Source organism: Phytophthora parasitica (genome assembly GCF_000247585.1).
Source record: "Phytophthora parasitica INRA-310 unplaced genomic scaffold supercont2.25, whole genome shotgun sequence".
Lineage (NCBI taxonomy): Eukaryota > Oomycota > Peronosporomycetes > Peronosporales > Peronosporaceae > Phytophthora > Phytophthora nicotianae.
The window spans coordinates 740,901-752,830 of NW_008649011.1; the positions used below are offsets into that span (position 1 = coordinate 740,901).

The 11,930-nt window shown below is 52.0% G+C and overlaps 4 protein-coding genes across 6 annotated transcripts; 3 read left to right on the forward strand and 1 right to left on the reverse strand.

Moving 5' to 3' along the window:
• Window positions 1-194: 194 nt before the first annotated feature.
• On the forward strand, window positions 195-2,646 carry PPTG_11926 (hypothetical protein; the record flags this gene model as incomplete). Its single annotated transcript, XM_008907178.1, has 1 exon — window positions 195-2,646. One exon carries the CDS (start codon window positions 195-197, stop codon window positions 2,577-2,579), a length of 2,385 nt encoding a protein of 794 aa, XP_008905426.1. The 3' UTR covers window positions 2,580-2,646.
• A 216-nt stretch (window positions 2,647-2,862) lies between these two features.
• PPTG_11927 lies at window positions 2,863-9,576 on the forward strand. Of its 2 annotated transcripts, XM_008907179.1 has the most exons (5): window positions 2,863-3,305; window positions 3,376-3,528; window positions 3,590-3,862; window positions 3,931-4,167; window positions 4,242-9,576. In XM_008907179.1, the coding sequence occupies exons 1-5, from the start codon at window positions 2,952-2,954 to the stop codon at window positions 9,360-9,362; spliced, it is 6,138 nt and encodes a 2,045-aa protein (XP_008905427.1). In that variant the 5' UTR covers window positions 2,863-2,951; the 3' UTR covers window positions 9,363-9,576. The 2 variants fall into 2 exon arrangements, with proteins under 2 accessions (XP_008905427.1, XP_008905428.1); XM_008907180.1 differs by having other exon boundaries at window positions 3,376-3,862.
• Window positions 9,577-9,679: 103 nt separating this feature from the next.
• PPTG_11928 (succinyl-CoA ligase [GDP-forming] subunit alpha, mitochondrial) lies at window positions 9,680-11,088 on the forward strand. Its single transcript, XM_008907181.1, has 2 exons — window positions 9,680-9,888; window positions 9,982-11,088. Exons 1-2 carry the CDS (start codon window positions 9,760-9,762, stop codon window positions 10,807-10,809), a joined length of 957 nt encoding a protein of 318 aa, XP_008905429.1. The 5' UTR covers window positions 9,680-9,759; the 3' UTR covers window positions 10,810-11,088.
• On the reverse strand, window positions 10,872-11,422 carry PPTG_11929. Of its 2 annotated transcripts, XM_008907182.1 has the most exons (3): window positions 11,336-11,422; window positions 11,203-11,274; window positions 10,872-11,136 (listed from the first exon to the last, which is right to left on the reverse strand). In XM_008907182.1, exons 1-3 carry the CDS (start codon window positions 11,397-11,399, stop codon window positions 11,048-11,050), a joined length of 225 nt encoding a protein of 74 aa, XP_008905430.1. In that variant the 5' UTR covers window positions 11,400-11,422; the 3' UTR covers window positions 10,872-11,047. The 2 variants fall into 2 exon arrangements, with proteins under 2 accessions (XP_008905430.1, XP_008905431.1); XM_008907183.1 differs by having other exon boundaries at window positions 10,872-11,274.
• Between the last annotated feature and the right edge of the window lie 508 nt (window positions 11,423-11,930).

Sequence of the window (11,930 nt, forward strand, 5' to 3'; positions counted from 1 at the left end):
AGTCCACAGGCAAAAATAGTAAGAGCTACAGCTAAAGCGTGTCGTGCGTGACGCCCTCGGCCATTTCTCTATTCCGGGACTGAATCGTCTCGAAAATCTCGTCACCGAAGCCTCGGACTTCCCAACTGGGCTTGAAGTTCGCAAACAGAGAAGCAGGACGCCCACTTGAGAAGCTCTGTTGGGCACCAGTCACCATGAGTCGACTCATGCAGATTGCTCAGCGTTCGAACAAGGCTCCCGTGGGTTTTAAGGTGCAGCTTGTAGTGCATCGGCTGAATGCAAACTTGGCCCTCAAGCACAACACCGAGCTGGTTGCTGTCATTATGGGACGAAAGAAGAAAATCCCCACAAAGAGCGCACCATACCAACCAGCGGACCCCGGTGATGACGGCTCGTTAAGACGGCTAAACGGATCGAGAGCCATTCAGTCGTCCCAATCGAGATGTGGGGACACCGGTGAAGTCATTTGGGGTGACATGGTCGCCTTCTCCAGCACGCTCTACATGGCCAAGTCAGGTCTCTTCCAAGCCAAGCGCTTCCAGATCCACGTCAACACAGCAGGCGAGTACGGTAGAACTGTCGCTATTTTCGAGTTCGACTTGGCAGAACTCGTTCCACTTTCCAAGGAATCTGGGAAAGAGAGTGTGCGCTTGAACACGACCAAGTGTTCTGATGATCCTCGAGCTTGTATTTCGCTCACAGTTGTGAGCTCACGTGTGAACCGTGACGGCTTGGGTCGAGACAAGGAGGGATCATATATAGACGACAGTGCTAGCGAAATAGGATCCGAGATGTCGGCCTACACAAGCCACAGCCGAGCATCGTCGCTGGCTTCGAATTGTCGCCGTAACATTGAAGTACCCATTCCAGAGCAAATCGGAGATGGCAAAGCTGATGCCATTCGTATAGCAGGACACCCAGCGTCATCGGAAGAACCAATTGCAGCGACTGACAATGCTCGCGAAGAACTGGTGAAAGCCTTGCAGGATTTAGAGGGCCAGCTTCGTGAGAGCGAGGCTGCCAATGTGAAGCTTGAAGCCACAATCGACCAGAAAGACCGGGAGATTGACCGGCTTACGAGAGTAGCAGCAGGTGTTGGATCACCAAGCTCCGAAGCTGACGACGGTGTGATGCAGGTGGACTTCCTCGTCTACATGACGCTGAAAGAACAGTACGATGCATTAAAATTCGAGCACGAGAATTGCCAGACTATCAAGGAGACGGTGGACGTTCGTCCTGCCACTGGAATGTACACGATCGCCGATGTGGAGAACGAGGAAGAAGCGAGCAAAGAGGAGGTCAATGAAACCAAAAAGGACATCAAGGATGACGCCTCTGAAGCGTCTTCTGTGAACGAGTACATGGACGCGGAGGAACCTCATTTGGTCGCCGAAGTAAATGCTCTGAAGCGGTTGCTTGAGACGCAGCGCAGCGAAGCTCAGCAGCTTAATATTACAATCAACGAGTTGACATTGGCAAATAGCGAGCTGGAGACGCAGCTTCGCAACCTCCGAGCTACGATCAAGCAGAAGGACGAGGAATTGCAGGAGTCCACCGCTGCCTTACAACGGGCTGAATCTGTGCGTAATGAGGTTAGTGATGACTCCGCAGAAGCTGAAGCACAGGCTCAAGCTGCACTAGAGACTGCTCTGAGCGACAACAAGCGGCTGGAGAAGCAGCTACTCAAGTTCGATGGCGCCATGACTGCGATGGAGGAGGAGAAGGCGCGTTTGATGGTTCAATTGAGAGAGGCAGAGATGGCAAGTGCCGCTGCTCAAGAGGAGATTATCAAGGTGCAAAAAGCTCTCGAGCAGCTTGAACGTAAGAGCCAAACGCTGTCCGCAAAGTTGCAGGCGGTCGACCAAGCACGTGAACTGGCCGAGGAGAACGTCGTCACGGCAGAAGCCACGATCGGTACACTGCAGCAGCAGGTTCGTGATCTATCAACTCAGTTACACGAGACGCAACACGAGCTTGAAACGCTACGTGAGAACCAGTTGACTGCAAGTTCAGTGGCACTTGAGGAGGCTGCGGCAAAACACCAGGCGCTTGAGCGGCTCTGGGAAGACGTTAAGACGGAGAACGAGCGACTGCAAGCCCGTGTCGAGGAGCTCGAGTTCCGACTGGCCCAGTCCGAAGCCAATGGTGAAGAGAAGACCGCGGAGTTACAGGCACAGGTAGTTAAAGTGAAGCGCGAGGCGGATGCACTGCGTGAAGAGCTGGACTCGCTGCGTGCTTCCAAGACGCTGATCGAGAACGAGTCGCTGGAGCGCGAGCAGAAGCTCCACGAAGCGACTGAGACGCACCGCCGCATCTCAGTGGACCATGACGAGCGTCTCAGCTCCGAGGTTATGGCGCGTGAAGAGCTGCTCACACGCTTGCAAGAGCAAATGCAACAGACCGAGAAGATGTCGGCGGAGCTGAGCGCCAAGGTGGTTACGCTCCAGCAGGAGCTCGACTACTTCCAGGGCGAACTTATCGAGAACAAGATGAAGGTGGCTCAGCTCACACAGGACAACGACGATCTGGTCATCCGCAACCGCCGCCTCGAGAAGGAGGCTGCGAACACCAAGAAGTAGATAATAGCGCCAATCCAATAACTTCAAGTATATCCTCCGCGTCTGCGCTTTTCATCCTACACTGGCCTACGCGGCGTCTGCTCTCGAAGGACCTATCCATGAGTGCCATCACGATTGGTGAAGTCGCAGACATTTTCGAATGTAGCCATGTGTCAACTTCTCCAATTCTATGTCCACCACACATCTGAGACACAAACGAAGTTAGTGTTTTCACATCAGATTCTGTCATCACCTTATTTTATGATGTGGTGCACATTTCGTTACATTGCATAGTGAGCCTCATACAAAGTCAGTCCCAAATTTTCTCGCAGAGTTGACCGCACGCCGCCTGCAGGCGAGGGGAAGAGGGGGGAGCACTTAGCGCCGGCCAGAATGGATCTGTTCGCGCGCGCACGCAGTGTCATTGACCACCGAGGAGCGTCGGCTGTAACGCGGCGTCAGAGTCGTGAGCAGGACGCGCAGGACACACAGGACAGTCGGGAACAGGACCAGGATCGCGTTTTAGGTGGTCCAAAGGCCAAAGTACGTGCGCTACTGGACGAAATGCTTGCCAGCGCTTCCTGGGGTGAAAAGGAGCACGAGGGCGAGGAGCGTCGCCTGTTAAATGAGCTCCAGACCTGCATACTAGACGCAGAGAGTCGCCAAGCACTCGAGCAGTTGCCCAAGCGCATGTGCGCCTACGAATTTAAACCTGGAGATATCGCGTGGAACTGCAAAGTGTGCCAGGTTAGGACAGAATCCTGCAGGACAGAAAGAATGTTTGAAGGCTGACCAGGATCAACGTGTTGCTGTTTAGGTGGACGAGACGTGTGTGATGTGCAACGACTGCTTTATATCCAGTGACCACGAGGACCACGAGGTCTTCTTCTACTACACACATAGTGGAGGCTGCTGCGACTGTGGAGACACCGAAGCTTGGGCGCCCGAAGGCTTCTGTACACGACACAAGGTAGGAGATGATAGTTTGTGGATGGAGGGACAATATGATAGCTGATATTTTGACACTACAGGGAGCACAAGACGCAGACCCACTGAGCTTCTTGCCTCCAGATCTGCTGGCAAATTCTCGTGAATGTATCGGGGAAGTGATGAAATTGGTACTGGATTCTGTAAAAGAGGCCAGGTTTGGCTCCGTGATAAATGAAGACGATCTCGAGGTCATGCGCGATAAACTGGGGAGCGAGGCGCCTGATAGACGTTACTCGGTTATTGTACACTACAACGAGCTGCAGACGTCGCAGGAATTCGCGACGGCGCTGAATAAAGCCCACCCTGCGATTGCCGTACGTCATACTTATTCGCTGCATCTTAATGCTGACTAATGAGCTTATTTATGTGTGCTCCCTTCCAGTATCAAATGCTTAAAATCGTCGGTGAGACTTCGTCGCAGAAGCAGAGTACTGTGCGTGCTAAGGCTTCTCGTGAAGATGTTCTGGAGTTGGCAGCTTCATTGCATAAGCACGGCATTGTGACTTCTATTGTTTCCTGCGACTATAAAGCAAGAGTGCCTCTTATTAACTCGTTGCTTCAGTGGCTTGCTTCACTTGCAAACCTTTCCGATGGCCTCTGTCGCCTAATTTGCGAGAAGGTATGGCTTTAAGAATTATTCTAGTGTTGTCTACTGCAAAATTCTAACGCAAATGTTGTCTTTGAATCCCGCAGATGTGTGCTGTAGAGAGTTTAGAGCACAGCGAGAACAGCATGGAAGTCGATGAAGCAGACGATTACCCGATGCTTAGGGCTGTTATTATGGCTGACTCATTCCTGCCTAAAACCGAGAGTGACGCTCTTCACAGCCTACTGATGGCTCTCCTGGCTGACCCTCTTTTCAAGCAAGCGTTCGCCATCTCATTCACATCGTCATATCGCCAGCTATATCGAGAATTCGCGGCGGGAGTGGGCAGCTCGACCTCAACAATACTAGCATTCAGCGTGCAATTCTTCAACCGAGCAACTTTTGTGAAAAAGCTTGTTGCCGAGTACGATCTTCTGGAAGTTTTGATAAACTCAGTACTTGAAACTCTGCGCAAGAAGCCCAGAACAGATTTTATCGATATTGCGTTCGAAGATACTTGGAACAGCATGATACACGTGCTGCATCCAGACCACAACCGAGAGCTTGATGTCTGGGATGTCTTTGCGATGGGGATTCAACGTTCACAAGGCTCTACGTTACGCGACGTCAATGTGAGCACACTGGTACTAGAAGCGGAACGTGCAGGTTACCATATCAGGCATCAAAAGGAGATGTCGCCATTCCTAAGTTTACCTCCGGAGACAGAGCTTACGGGGCGTTTCGAGCTGGATGTTACGTCACCAGTATTCGTGTATCGCCGCTATATGTCGGGACTGCTGGATCTGCGCTATGTTCTACAGATTGAAGGGATTTCAGAGAGTTTTGTATTGGAGAAAGGAGGCTCTCGCTTGGCTCGGTTTCTGCTGTATCTAGCGTATATTCAAAGTGCATGCTCAGAAGCTCGACGATTCGGAGACCACGTGGAAATGGAGTCGCGTGGATGGGTCGTGACTGTGGAGTTTGTATCGACGACATCGGACGTGTCTTCGTGGGTTGTATCGAACGCTTTCAAAACTGCTGGAGGACCCGAAGCAACACGTTCCTCGGAAGCTTCACGGCATCTGATCGCTAAGTTAGCAAAACCCATATTAGAGGCGTATTTCTTCTGGTTAGCGTCCAGTGGCAAGTATTTTCCTCCACCTGACTACCAGGTTGGAGACACTCTTCGCGCAGACCAGATTGAGACTGCGGTGTCATGTCATTTCCCACTCCAACGCACGCTTTCGCAATTGATTCGGGCTTTAAGTGATTCCGCGAATGGCTTGGATATTTTCCTGTCGATGGTGCAGAGCCGAGTATTAGAGGACGACGAATCGGTGTGGGTTCACGACGCTGATAGCCCGATTGGTTTCTGGCATCGCGTGCATCTTATTGAGCCTGTTCTCCAAGCTATTGTATGGGATGCTCAAGTGCACTCAGGCTTGTGGGTACGCAACGGTATGTCGGTGATCAACCATAGTATGAACTATGGCGAACCACCGTTTTGTGCGCGATTCCGTGATCTCGATTTACTATTGCTGCAGTTTAGCTTCCAGCTATTGGGCGTTGATTGGGTGATGGCATCGATCATGGAGCGCTTCGACGTCGAGGAGTGGTATGAGGCAGCACAGAGCGCTGATGCGAAGGAGGCGGAGCTGATGGTGACCGAGTGTCTGGCCTTGCTGTCCCAGCTTGCGTCTGAACTGCCACCTAAGGTTACAGAAGGCGACGCAATGCGCAGTTTAATTCCGTATTTGCGCCGAGAAATTGTACAGCGCTTGTGCGTCGGCCCATGCGCTCATAGCGACTTGTCCAAGATTGCAAACGAATTTTTCATGAGTCGCGAGAATCTGTTCCCAGCCAGTTTCTCAGGAGGTCCCGTGCTTGACCAGATCTTGAAGGAGGTGTGTGTGGAAGCAGGCTTCTCGGCGTCGTCTGGATCTGGGGACTCGGCCGCACCAGGTGGAGGCAAATTCCAGTACCGATTGAAGCCGGAGCTGTATGCAGAGTATAACCCGACGTTTGTGCACTTGACGCGCAAGCAGCACGAATCCGCTCATGAAAACTGGTTCCAGCATCGCCTCCGTTCGTCTAAAAAGCGAGAGCAAGAGCAGGCAGACGGCAGCCCGAACAACACCCACTCGACTTGGCTTGATTATCCAATGGTGAACATGTTTTTGCCGTGTCCGCTTGGCTTCCGGTTGTCTCGTATTTCAATTCTGCATGAAGACGTGCGAAGATTGGTGTACGAGTCGTTGTGGCGAGCCACAACCGATGCGCATAGTAGTCTCAGTGTTCTATCGCGAGCGGTGCATTTGTTCACGCTACAATTGTATGTAGTGGAAGATGTACGGTACTTCCAGACGATGGTTCCTGCCTCGGACGCGGAGAACTTTGAACGAGAGCGAGCTTCTCGGATAGCAGACAGCTTTATCGAGTGGATCCCACAAGAACAGCCGAGTTTATTCTCCGACGCGGAGCCACGATGCGCGATACTAAATCTATTGTTGAAGCTGAACCCTTGGTCCAGCCATGGTGGCAGCGCAAGCATGACGAAGCTGGACGGCGATCAGAAGCACGAAATTGGACGAGGAATTGATTGGCTATTGCATCGGCTGTCCCGCATTAGTCCGGAATGTCGAAGCGTTGTGGAACAGCATCAGGTGACCGAGCAAGAGTCTCGCGACGAAGCTGCACGCAAGTTGGCGTTGGCCCAAAGACGTAAAGAGGCCCAGATGCGTGCCATGAGGCAGATGCAGCAGCGACAAGCAGCTTTTGCTGAACAGATGAAGGCAATGGCAAACGAAGCAGATGCTGTCGGCGAAGAGGAAGTTGGTGTGGATAATGAACGCGAGAAACATGCGCACAATGCAACGGATGCTGCCGGGGACGATAGTGACGTTGAAATGGACGACAACGAGACTACGATGAGCGATGATACACCTGCTGTGGAGTGCGCGATGTGCCACTCGGTGAACTCGGAGAACAGCTTTATGTGCTATGTGGGCTTCGCTCAATGCTCTCCTGTGCTCTCTCGACTAAATGGAGGCTCGCATGGTCAATATCTGAGTACACCTATGGATGAAATGCACGTCGGTGAAGATATTCCAGTGCATGTACGTCTATGTGGCCACTCAGTGCACCATAAGTGCTGGGAATCGTATCATACGTCGCAATTCCAACGCGCAATAACTGGTGGACACCATCGTCATGCACTCAATGCTGTCGATGTCACCAAGAAGGAGTTTTTGTGCCCATTGTGCAAGTCAATCTCCAACGTGTTAATTCCTACAACAACCGACGATGAGAGCAAGTTTCTCCCTGCTATGAAGCGCCGAGTATCAGTCGATGGATCTGGGGAGCGAGCTATGGCTACAGTAACGCAGTTAGAGATGGTTCGTTGGCTGGAGCATGCTGTTGGAAGAGATACACAGACTCATACAGAGGATATGAATGGCTCAACTGATATCAGCGAGGACGCGAGTGCAATGCTATTGGAGCAGAAGCCAGCTTTAATCTCGTCGAGTGACGAAGATCCTATCGAAACGGTGCATCTGAACAAGTGGCTAGAGAACGGCCTGGCTTCACTCTGCATGGCAATTCACAAGGTGGCGTGTGGAGCGATGCAGAAGTCCCAACCGGAACGCTACACCACGTCAGGTTGTAACGCGCTGTTCCACACGCTGCTGTGCTCTTTCCTAGACACTCATGACACAGATCAGCTGCGAGAACACCTCTTCTTGGAAGCCATGCGTTTTCTCCCGTTGATGCTGAAGCACGTCAACATACGCTTGCCCCCGAATGCATCAGTGGAACCGACAGATTTGTATTCGAGAATCCTACACTTGTTATTCTACGGCGGATCGGATGTTCGTCCGGATGGAACGGTGGTGCTGGAGAGCGAACATCCCAGTACACAGACTCAAACGCGAAAGCAGAGCCAGTGGGGGAAGGTGCGATGGCCACAGAAGCCACTACTGCTTAATCACTTGGGAAGTGTGCTGATGAAGGGGTTACTGCTGGCGAAGAGCGAGGAAGATGCGGTGTTTGTTGCTCGGCTCGTGGTGCTTGCACGTCTTGTGCAGACACTGCTGTGGTACGCGATCACACGGAAAGAGGAGTTCACGAATGCGATGGCAGATGATCTCGCGTTCTCGGAAGAGAATGTGGCGTTCTTTACGGCCTGCTTTACGGACGAAAGCGCCGATGATGGAGACAATCGTGAGGACGCTGTGGGACGTCAATTGGAGCTGCTTCTGGAGACACTTATGAGGAAATGTGACGGCGCGTTTGAAGTGGAACCTATTGTTGCAGACAAGCGCCAGCTTCTGAACGTCGTGGCATGCGAAGTCGTTCCTCTTGCCAAGGTGGCTACGTTCATGATTCAGTCACTGACTAGACGAGTTCGTGCTGGGACGATAGCTGCTTCGAAACCAATATTTATTACTCAAGAAGACGTCTCCGCCATTGGCTTTGTGAAGCTGAATGCTCTGCAACTCGACGAGAACAGCAGTTCTGAGCAGACTGCTCTCACTCAACTCGTATTTGCGTGGGTGCACCGCTTCAAGGCCGCATACGAAGAGATGAATGACCCGCACTCTGTTCTCCAGCAATGGCTTACAACGGCCAATGTGGATCGCACTCCGAAGTTGGTGCTACCGTCTGTGTTAAGGAGAGATCTTCACACGATGCACTCGACCATTTCGGTCTTCTCTTCGGGCGCTAATCGCACGCGGTATCTCCGCTCGCTGCCTCGACCGTACGTTAAATTCTACTCGGAGCTGGCGAAGCGCAAATGCCAATCGTGTCACCAGTTCCCTGCCCGGCCTGCTGTCTGCTTGCTGTGTGGAATGCTGCTCTGCGCCGCCAATACATGTCCGTCGATCCACTTGGACAAAGGTGGATACCCGGACGAGGCCAATCCCGGTGCGTGTACCGTTCATGCCAAGAAGTGTGGGCGAGGCAGCGGTATGTTCTTGTTAGTACTGGAAGGTGCCGTGCTGCTTGTGTACTGGAAGCTGGCAGCGTATGTGGGGAGTCTCTACGTGGACGAGTATGGAGAGGAGTTCGGCGAACGCAACCGCGAACTGAGCAAGGGCCGTCCACTTTACCTCAACGAGGAGCGACGTGAACGGCTTCTGCGACTGTGGCTGCGTCACGAGATCCCCAACGAGGTCGTCAAGATCCAGAACAGCTCCGAACGTGTCATCCGCAACAGCCACTACTGATCGATGTAAAAGCAAGAGAAATTCCACGCCCTACCGCTGGCAGTGTCAATAGCGAGCTCGGCCACTGCGTAGACACTGGTCGAGCGTCAACCAATAAACAATAAACGAGGCAACTGAACTTTGAATTAAAGTCTGAAGCAGTGCGTCACAGTAGACGGAGCACTATGACACCGGACACGTGTTTATTGTGATTGGCCAAATATGCTATTTGAACTTCAACCGATCGCACTTTTTGTGCAATATTTGTTTTGATTGGTCGAAAGTTCTGTTTAACGCTGATTTTGGAAAAAAAATCGTAAAAATCGTCCAAATTCGTACTTAGTGAAACGAGCGGTGGAGATCCTGAGCTCCCCACTCTCCGTTCAGACTCGAGGCTCGCAGCAAGCTCATCGCCAGTATGTTCGCCCGCACGCCCGTCAAGACCGTGGCCGCCGTCGCGCAGGCCACGCGCAGCATGTCTGCGTCCGCCAAGGTGTGGATCAACAAGGACACCAAGGTCATCTGCCAGGGCTTCACTGGCAAGCAGGTACCGTAGAACGCAAAAAGATCCTGTCGGACAAAAATCATTGAGTTGAATAGACGTTGACGCGTTTTTTTCCGGTGGTTTCTTCGATTGCAGGGCACGTTCCACTCGCAGCAGGCTATTGAGTACGGCACCAACATGGTGGGCGGTGTGACCCCCAAGAAGGGCGGCTCCACGCACCTGGGTCTTCCCGTGTTCAACACGGTGGCTGAGGCTAAGAAGGAGACGGGCGCTGACGCCTCCGTCATCTACGTGCCGCCTCCGTTCTGCGCTGCTTCCATCATTGAGGCCATCGAGGCTGAAATCCCCCTCGTCGTGGCTATTACGGAGGGCATCCCGCAGCAGGACATGGTCAAGGTCAAGTGGCACCTGCGCAACCAGAGCACCACGCGTCTCATTGGCCCCAACTGCCCCGGTATCATTAAGCCCGGTGAGTGCAAGATGGGCATTATGCCCGGATACATCCACCAGAAGGGTAAGGTCGGCATTGTGTCGCGCTCCGGCACCCTGACGTACGAGGCTGTGGCTCAGACTACGGCTCTGGGTCTCGGCCAGTCCACTGTTATTGGCATTGGTGGTGACCCGTTCAACGGCACCAACTTCATTGACTGCCTGGAGCGCTTCACCAACGACCCGGAGACTGAGGGCATCATTATGGTGGGCGAGATCGGCGGGTCCGCCGAGGAGGAGGCTGCTGAGTGGCTCATGGCCCACGGTGACCCCAACAAGCCCGTGGTGAGCTTCATTGCCGGCACGACGGCTCCTCCCGGACGTCGTATGGGCCACGCTGGCGCTATTGTGTCGGGCGGCAAGGGCACGGCTGCGGGCAAGTTCGCCGCTCTCGAGGCTGCTGGTGTCGCTGTGACGCGATCGCCTGCTCGTCTTGGTGTGACGCTGTACGAGGAGATGCAGAAGCGCGCTTAAATTGCCTGTGCAATAACGGAAGTAGGCAGCGATGCACGGCTGCGACACAAAGGAGAGCAAGCGACACACCCAGCCACTTGGTAGCTGGAAAAGGTAGAGTTCGCTTGCCATTCTGCGTTGGCGACGGAGTGCTTGCGTCTGATCCGATTTAGTCACGTTAAACTACAAACAAGAGCATGAAAAACTCAACGCGATAGGCAGCGTATAGTGTACTTTGTTCATAATGACACCAGGTGCATCACAGCTGGACGTCTTGATACATCCACTTGTCATTCTGGAGTTGCTGCGCTTTGCCTCGAAGCTGCGTGAGCGTCTCCTCTAGTAGCGCTGCAGGCGACAGAAACAATCACGTCAGTCACGACTGCGCACGGCGATGCCGAGCGCAGTTCCCACCTTTGTTCAGATCACGGACCGCTTCCTCCTTTGCCTTTCGCTTCTTCTCGGTCAGCAGCAAGTCCTGACATACTGCCAGAGCGGTGACATTAAGTTAAAACTGCGCTAGAAGCTTGAGCAAAAGCTCACGTACTGCTGGCGCTGCCGGCGGGGAGCAAAGCGCTAGACGTGCCCGCCGTATTCCATCGACAGCTCATTGTTACGGTTGTCGACTTCAAAAATGACAAAAAGAGATATTTTAAAATTTTATTTTGTTGTTTTTATTACTTTAAAAAGCTTTTCCTTTACAATTGGTTTTTAATTTTAAATCATAAATGTTATTATAAATAATTGTTTTAAAGATAGATTTCTTAACTAACAAATTTTCTATTTTTCATTAGCAATAATAAAATAAAAAAAATTATCTGCAAACTATTTAAAGTACATGGTTAAGAAAATGAGAACAATGAAAATATTATAAGAAAGAAAGAAAGAAAGAAAGAAAGAAAGAAAGAGGAAAAAAAGAGAGAGGCCAGTTGGTAGAGACTCAACCAGCCAAAAACATCACATCATTCTCATTTTCGGTGATACAATTAGCTAATTTTTTTGGCTCTCGGAATATATTCGACGGCCATCCAGCACTTCTGTGACGGGGTCACACAGCACCTTGTGCAGAGGAAGTTTATTTCCTCTAGAGTATACAAACTCTAAGTGAACGACCGTTCACGTGTCCCTGGTCTGAAGGGGAC

What these genes read in the sequence shown, in the direction of transcription:
- PPTG_11927 (XM_008907179.1), top strand. Translation starts at nt 2,952, where the DNA reads ATGGATCTGTTCGCGCGCGCACGCAGTGTCATTGACCACCGAGGAGCG. An exon ending in AAGCCCACCCTGCGATTGCC is followed by an intron (nt 3,863 to 3,930) that starts GTACGTCATACT and finishes GCTCCCTTCCAG; the next exon opens with TATCAAATGCTTAAAATCGT. An exon ending in GTCGCCTAATTTGCGAGAAG is followed by an intron (nt 4,168 to 4,241) that starts GTATGGCTTTAA and finishes TGAATCCCGCAG; the next exon opens with ATGTGTGCTGTAGAGAGTTT.
- PPTG_11928 (XM_008907181.1), top strand. Translation starts at nt 9,760, where the DNA reads ATGTTCGCCCGCACGCCCGTCAAGACCGTGGCCGCCGTCGCGCAGGCC. An exon ending in AGGGCTTCACTGGCAAGCAG is followed by an intron (nt 9,889 to 9,981) that starts GTACCGTAGAAC and finishes CTTCGATTGCAG; the next exon opens with GGCACGTTCCACTCGCAGCA.
- PPTG_11929 (XM_008907182.1), bottom strand. Translation starts at nt 11,399, where the DNA reads ATGAGCTGTCGATGGAATACGGCGGGCACGTCTAGCGCTTTGCTCCCC. An exon ending in CCCCGCCGGCAGCGCCAGCA is followed by an intron (nt 11,275 to 11,335) that starts GTACGTGAGCTT and finishes CCGCTCTGGCAG; the next exon opens with TATGTCAGGACTTGCTGCTG. An exon ending in GGTCCGTGATCTGAACAAAG is followed by an intron (nt 11,137 to 11,202) that starts GTGGGAACTGCG and finishes TGTCGCCTGCAG; the next exon opens with CGCTACTAGAGGAGACGCTC.